The sequence below is a fragment of the Hippichthys cyanospilos genome, chromosome 16 (genome assembly GCF_059441005.1).
Source record: "Hippichthys cyanospilos isolate Australia breed blue-spotted pipefish chromosome 16, RoL_Hcya_1.0, whole genome shotgun sequence".
In the NCBI taxonomy this organism is placed as follows: domain Eukaryota; kingdom Metazoa; phylum Chordata; class Actinopteri; order Syngnathiformes; family Syngnathidae; genus Hippichthys; species Hippichthys cyanospilos.
In genome coordinates this window covers 17,007,277-17,014,310 of record NC_142384.1, presented here as the reverse complement: position 1 = coordinate 17,014,310, position 7,034 = coordinate 17,007,277, and the positions used below count along the sequence as shown (strand labels likewise).

Sequence of the window (7,034 nt, the reverse complement as noted above, 5' to 3'; positions counted from 1 at the left end):
TATCTTTGACGTTTTGCGTGCTGAGTTATTTGGTCATGTGACCGCAAGACTCCAATAAGATTCGCGGCTGGGCAGTTGTCATCTTACGCGACGGAAAAACGTTTTCTTTGCTACTCCAAGTGGGTTTCAATTCTGTTTTCCTCCTAAACATAATTGCTACTACATGTTTACTCAAACGTAATAGTAAGTGTAATCGTTTACTTTGTAGAGCCAACTGGCAATGCCAAACTGCGTTGAATGAATTTGGCGTTTCTTAGAAAAGCGTTAGTTGGTGGTGAGTCAAGAATTAGCCTTTAGCATTAGCCACTTGAAGTCGAACATCCGGGTCATTTGGCGAGCAACACGACACAAATGAACTCATTCAATCCAAAAGCCAGGCGCGTCAAAAAAAGCTTGTACAAAATTAATTAGGTGCCACAGTAATTGATTCCTTCAAGATATTGTATTTGAGCACGAAAGTAATTTTTGCATTAAGTACTCAAAGCACATTACCTAAAGTAACGGTGATGTAAGATTCTAATTGTTTATTGTCATGTGCACTGTAGAAACAAGTTTCTCCACACAAAGGAAAAAAACAGTACCAAGTTAGTATTTAATAACCTGACGTAAATGGTTGCTTTTCTACCTAAAGTGCTGAAATATATTATTTTTAACTTAAAATCACTTGAGTAGCCAATCATTTACTAAATTTTTGATTCACCAGCTCTTAGACCCTTTTTTAGCCAAACACTTGAAAAAAACCTTGAAAAAAAGTGTACATACACACACGTATACATACAGTATATGTAGCTTCTTGATAAATTGACATCACTAACAGAATTATAGAGTACATTATTTGTGTCTTAAGATGCTCCTGTTTGGTAGAGGCCATCTTTTATTTGATGATGGCGAAGAAGATTCAACTCCTGCCCAGCCGCTGGAGATTCCTCTGCCGGGAAGCCCGAATTCTGCACGGCCAGGACCGGTAGGTAGGATGCTCTCGTAGGTTCATTCTCGTCTCGCGAGTTAAAGAAACACACATCAGTTGCCGTTTTGCACCATTGAAGCGAGCAACCTACATCCTGATTGAAAGAGATGACGCCAACATGCTAATCCCCCAGCTGCCCTTCTAATCTATTAGCCAGGCCGCTTTCATGCGCCGAAGCACGCCACCTCGATGTCAAAGCGACTACTTCAGACCACCGTCGGCTGCAAACAAGCGCACGTAAAAAAAAAAAAGGTCGCCTGTGGACCTCGCGTTAGCCTCGCTAAAGGTCACAATTGCTGAAAAAAGGTATTACAAGCTTGCAGCCCCTTCTCCTTCCTGCTGAACACTTTGCATGGAGATCGACAGCAAAAAAACAAAAAAAACAAAGCACTTAGCAGGTAGTTAAAAAAAAAAAACACGATTCTGCCAGCAACAATAATCCATCAGAACAACATCAGTTTTTTGTTGTTTTTTTCCCTCCTACTCTAAACTCAGTGACCTGCGCATTTTCCATTCCGCCTCATTATTCAAGAACGCCTCATAGATTTTACATCTGGCCTGAAAAAGTTTGCTACTGCTGGCCGTTGAAACAGAAGAAGTCAACCAAATGAGAAACGCTTAGCGCGCATTCAATAGAAGCCAACAGTTGTTCGTTTGGATCTCCGGACATGGGCAGTTTTCATGGCCGTATTTTCAAAGCCTGGAATTCTCCCGAAAGCTGACAGTGCGCATTATAATCTGCTGCGTCTAATACGGAGCTTAAAACGCAGGGTTTCATTTTGGGGAACAAAAAAATCAAATAAATGAATCCCCATGTAAATTCTTCCATTTTTTACCTTTTTAGTTGAGTTATAAATGTATTTTTTACAACAGAAATATTTACAACACCCAGTTTTGAATTTTGATAGGGTTTTATGCTCCAAACAACAGTTTTTGTAAAATGCCCGCCCTCCCCCCCCATCCGCCAATGCTGATTGGATTCTTCTAATCAGCCCATGCAAATTGAACACTGTGCTGACAAGCCATCAATCACATGTAGGGGGCGCAATTTGTGGCGCGCACGTTCCGCTTGACACATGCTTCCGTCAATACGCCGGCACGCCATCTCATATATCTGGCACATTGGCCGCGTTCCATTTTCATCAAATAGCGACGTGATGGATCGCGGCGCCGACGAACGACCCACTTGAAAGCAGTCACACCTTGTTCTGTCTGGGAATTGTGGCCCTCGAGTGTCTGTAAGTTGTCTTTTTTTTTTCTTTTAAGTTGTTGTCATTTATGAGCATTTGTCCATGAGCTTGTTTGTCGATCCAACAACTTGTGACTGTGGATAACATGCTAGCTAATGTTACTTGTTATCTTTAGCTTTCATGCGTTTATCCCGTTAGCGTTTTCGTTCGTGCCAGGTATATGTTAGCATGTGCAACGTTTTGCGCATGAACATTTTGTATTGAAATGAGCGGCATCTGTAATTCAGTTATATGATTGACTTCATCGATGTAATTTGTGTACAGTTTTGGCAGCCTCAAAAGTATTTTCGAGTCAAGCTAGCTAACGGTGAGCTCATATTTGATGTGCATTGTAGAAACGCCTCTAAAAGAAGCGTCATTTTGTCATTTTTAGAACGCACACCATGTGTTTTAATTGGGTTGTCTGTGTAACCACTGAAGTCAGGGGTGCACTTGTCATTTTTGTAAAATTCACCCAAATTGAAGTAAAAAAAAAGGGGCGGGGGGGGGGGGGGTCGACCTATAAGCGAGGTCGACTTGTACTGAAATATGGTCATCTCCCAAAAGTAAAGAAAGTACAATAATGGTTGTCTTGCCAGTAATGTATTAATGTAAACAGCAGATGGCAGCAAAACTCCCAACAGTCATTGTTTTGTTTTTTTTTTCTGCAGGAAGAGGAAGAGGAGGAGAAAAGGAGGAAGGAGGAGGCCTGCGCTAAAGAGGGTGTGTTCCGTCTTGCGCGGGGACATTCTTTTGCTGCCACTTGTGACGCTTTTGCTCTTGGCAACGCCCGCTCCAAATTGACGACTCGTTGTAACCTTGCGGCAACTTTTCAGCGCTGACAGCCCACCGCCACCTGTGTGTGTCAGTTTGCGTCCGTGTGTGAGGAGCCATGGAACCGAGTGGCGGCAAGGAGATGTGGGAAGCCTGGAGCGCCGTGTCCAGCCAACTCTACAACAACCCCAAGGTACGCAAAACACACGCACAGTAGGAGGCGCCACTGACAAAAGGTGATCAACATTTTACTCCAGTATGAGTACCGCTATTTAGCCACTTGGGGGGAAAAAAAACTTTGTCAAAAAATTGGAGATACTAAAAGAAATCATTTTTAAAAAGAAATCAATTTTTTATGCATATGCAGTGGTCCCCCGGGTCACGAACTTAATCCGTTCAGCGGCTACGCTCGTAACTCGAACTGCTGGTATGACGGGCAATCCAAACCCATGTTAATTCGTGAATGCGTGCAACGCGTGCAAAAACCTTAGGTAAAAACATCACGACTTTATACACATATTATAATTGAGTGACATAATCTACTGCACAGTCAAATTAAATAACATATATCAAGGAAAAATGACATTTACCTTTGGAACGACGTGACTTGAGCTGGGTGGAGGCGGAGGGGAGCAGAGACCAACGCGCAAAGTCAACGCGGCGACGCAGATATGCTATTGCTCTTACAATGTCGCAGTCACTGTTTCAGACACGGTGTCAGTCACGGAGATGCTAAAACATCATCCTCTTACTTCTTCCTTTGCCGCTACTAGTAATTTTAGAAGCTATGTCTAACAGATAAAGTTTGCAAAGTCTTCACAACATTCCGTTTTTCACTCATTTTCTCTCCTTCCTTCCATCCTGTCCCATCAAGCTAGATAAAGGCGTTCGGCCAATAGCATATCGGCATTTCTGTGATTGACGTGTGACGCCGGCCAATAGCATCTCCGTGAGTGAGACCGGGTGACCTTAATCGACCAATAGCATATTGGCATCTCCGTGACTGACTGATATTTATTGGCACTTTTTTTTAAACGGTTGGAATGTTTTGACAATTTATTTAAAAAAAAAAAAACACATTTAAACCAATGGCAATTCTTTGTCCTGCAATCAGCACATTTAATTTCACGTCAGCTGTTTTTCCCTTTAGCTGTACAAACACTACACTTAAATGGTAATATATTTAGACACCGTGACTGAGACAGTGACTGTGACGTATGAAAGTTTGAAAAAGGCTTTTCCGGCAGCCACTTAAAGGGCTGGAAACGGCGTCACGTGACATCCGCGGCGCCAGTCCATCGGCCGATTGTGCGTTTGTAACGGAACAGGTGAGCTCGCTGATGAGTCGGCGAGCGGCGCAGTACCTGAGCGGCCACCCCTTGGCGGCGCTGGCGGCGCTCTTCTTCTGCGCCATGGCGGCCGCGCCCGTGGCGCTCTTCCTCCTCTTCGCCGCCGTCACGGCCGTCACGTCGGCCCTGGGCTTTCTCTTCCTCGAAGGTACCGGCAGACGTTACCGCCGCTTTTGGTTTTTAGTTTGCGGGAGGACCGTATTGACTTTTTAATACGAAATTAAATGTAAATTGCATTTTTTTTTCATCTCGGGATTCTATTTTGAATGTGTTATTTGACCCATTTTTGTAACGTTTGGTTCCTAGCTCCAATTTGATTTTTGGGAGTGCCTTTTTGTTTGTTTTTATTGCTAAAATAATTGTACATGCATTTTTGTAATTGATTTTTCCGCTTCTTTTTTCTTTTCTTTTTGTTTCATTGGAAAGTTAGGATGTAGTTTGTTATTTGACACACAACTTTAAGATTTGTTTCTATTTTTATTTTTGCTTAGATGTTTATCTTTTTGTAATTTCTTTTTTCAATGTATTTTTGACCTTTTAATTTTGTATCGTTTATTTTATACTTGCTATTGTATTTTTCAGTCTTTTTGTTTTTTATTTGTAAATTCTATTGTGAATATTTTTTATTGACAGACTTTTTTGGAATTATTTTTACTTTGCTTTTTTTTATGTAAGTTTTGCAACGTTTACATTTCTATCTTTTAGCAACTTTGAATTGGTTTTGTTTATTTTGCTGTGTTTTTTTTTATTCTTTTATTGGGCATTGAATGTATTTTTTCACTCAGTTTCTTTTTGTGACTTGTGCTCTTCTGTCTTTTTTTTTTTGCTTTGCGTTTTCCGTTTGAGGCTTCCTCCTGTTTGCGGGCGCCGTGAGCCTTCTGTGCGTGCTGTCGGGCGCGGCCGTCCTGTCGGCGGTGGCGGCGGCGGCGACGGCCGCCTTTTACTCGGCCGTCTCCAACGTCCTCAACTACTACAACTCCCCCCGCCCGCGCAAGGTGGGCCGCTCGCTCGCTCGCCCGCTCGCTCGCCCGCTCGCTCGCCCGCTCGCTCGCTCGCTCGCTCGCTACAAACGTCAAACTGAGCCTAAGCTGCTTTCGGGCCCGTTTGGCCGCTAAGCCCTCGCCGCCAGCGAAAGCGCCGACTTACTTGGAGTCCAAGCGACGCCGATGGTATTTTTGCGCAGGTGGACGAGGAAGAGGAGGAGGAAAGGAGGCACAAGACGGAGTAGCGGACTACGGAGGCCAATACGCCGCAGCCCGAGACTTGCGCGAGAAGCCCGAGGGAGGGGAGTTTGAAAGGCGGACCGGACCTTGGCGCGTTCCTCTCCGTTCGTTCTTCAGCTACTTTTTCAAATGCTCGTTTTTAACCCCACGTTTAAAAAGCCTACCCCTGCTTTTCTTTGGACCCGGGCCCCATTTTGCAAACCCGAGCCCTCGTTTCAGAGCCCGATCGGAAAGCCTTTCCTTACTTTTCCGACCCTCCTTTGAGACCTCGGCCCCACTTTGAAAAGCCACCTCTGGAACCCCGTCCCGCTTAGAAACCTCGGCCCCATTTTGAAAAGCCTCCTTTGAAAGCCTATCCCTAGTTCCAAACCCAATTTTGAAAAGCGCAGCCCATTTTGAAACTCTATCCCTAGTTTGAAAGCCAAAGCTCGCTTTGAAACCGCCAGCCGTCCCGCGTTCAAAAGCCCAATTTGAAAGCCCGGCCCTACTTCTAGGCCTGCCCTGAAACCCCTAAGCCGAGCGCTCCTGTTGTAAAATGTTCTTTCAAAGCCTTGACGTGTCATTTTGAAACCAGATTTGATGCGTATTTATTTTCTGCAAGAGGCCGACACCAAGAACTGTTACAATATTTACAAGCCTGAATGTTTGTGGTCAAGCACCGAATAAAATTTTGACGGCAACCTTCAGCTTTGTGCGTGTGTGTGTGTTGGGAGGAGGGGCGGGGCGGGGCGGGGCGGGGCGGGGCGGGGCACCTAAGCCTAACTTAAAACCCTCCTTTGAAAATCGAACCCTACGTTTAAAAACCCTACTTTGAAAGCCGATGGCTATTTTGAAACCCTACTTGAATACCCTACGGAACTCTAATGCGTACTTTAAAAAGTCAAACCTTAAGTGTAAAGAAAAGTTGAAAGGAAAAAAAGAAAAGACATTTGAATGGATCGTCATTTCAAGCATAACGATGTTTGTGGCTTAATGTAACAACACATGCTTCCGTGGTCAAAATTTAGCATGCGATGTTTTTGTTTTTTTCCCAAAGGTCTTTACTAAAATTACAAGACCTTTTAAAACTGTTAAAATGATGAGAATCTTCCAACAGAACAGCATGCTTTCTCTACTGTTTTTTTTTTTTTATATATATTTTTGTGGTTTCCTGCTTTTAATAATTGCAGCTGCGGTTTTGTGTTCCAAGCCGGAATTTTGCCGCTTGAGGTCACATGGTAAGGACACGACACGGCGAATTCCCGCTTGACGTCGGCGTTTGGACTCGGCCGTCGCCGATGGGTTTTTCCACGAATCGGACACAACATTTGCTTTGTGTGCTCATGTTGGATTGCGGCCGGTGGGTTTTCGTGTGTGCCAAAAATGACCAAGTATAATAAGGCTGTTTTCTGCACACAAAAAAATAAAAAATAAAATCACAATATAAAGTAAGGCTTTTTTTTGTGTGCCAAAAATGACTATGTATAAGTATAGTAAGGCTTTTTTTCGCAAA

The 7,034-nt window shown here is 43.7% G+C and overlaps 1 protein-coding gene across 7 annotated transcripts; it reads left to right on the top strand.

The window, feature by feature from the left end:
* Window positions 1-164: 164 nt before the first annotated feature.
* Window positions 165-6,228, top strand: LOC148411017 (lipid droplet assembly factor 1-like). 7 transcript variants are annotated; one of them, XM_088437503.1, is made up of 7 exons: window positions 165-183; window positions 865-964; window positions 2,868-2,919; window positions 3,033-3,163; window positions 4,299-4,467; window positions 5,166-5,314; window positions 5,503-6,228. In XM_088437503.1, exons 4-7 carry the CDS (start codon window positions 3,089-3,091, stop codon window positions 5,545-5,547), a joined length of 438 nt encoding a protein of 145 aa, XP_088293629.1. In that variant the 5' UTR covers window positions 165-183; window positions 865-964; window positions 2,868-2,919; window positions 3,033-3,088; the 3' UTR covers window positions 5,548-6,228. The 7 variants fall into 7 exon arrangements, with proteins under 7 accessions (XP_088293629.1, XP_088293628.1, XP_088293627.1 ...); XM_088437497.1 differs by lacking the exon at window positions 165-183 and adding an exon at window positions 2,118-2,205; XM_088437499.1 differs by lacking the exon at window positions 165-183 and adding an exon at window positions 2,118-2,205 and having other exon boundaries at window positions 954-968.
* The last annotated feature ends 806 nt before the right edge of the window (window positions 6,229-7,034 follow it).

What these genes read in the sequence shown, in the direction of transcription:
- LOC148411017 (XM_088437503.1), top strand. Translation starts at nt 3,089, where the DNA reads ATGGAACCGAGTGGCGGCAAGGAGATGTGGGAAGCCTGGAGCGCCGTG. An exon ending in GGGCTTTCTCTTCCTCGAAG is followed by an intron (nt 4,468 to 5,165) that starts GTACCGGCAGAC and finishes TTTCCGTTTGAG; the next exon opens with GCTTCCTCCTGTTTGCGGGC. An exon ending in ACTCCCCCCGCCCGCGCAAG is followed by an intron (nt 5,315 to 5,502) that starts GTGGGCCGCTCG and finishes ATTTTTGCGCAG; the next exon opens with GTGGACGAGGAAGAGGAGGA.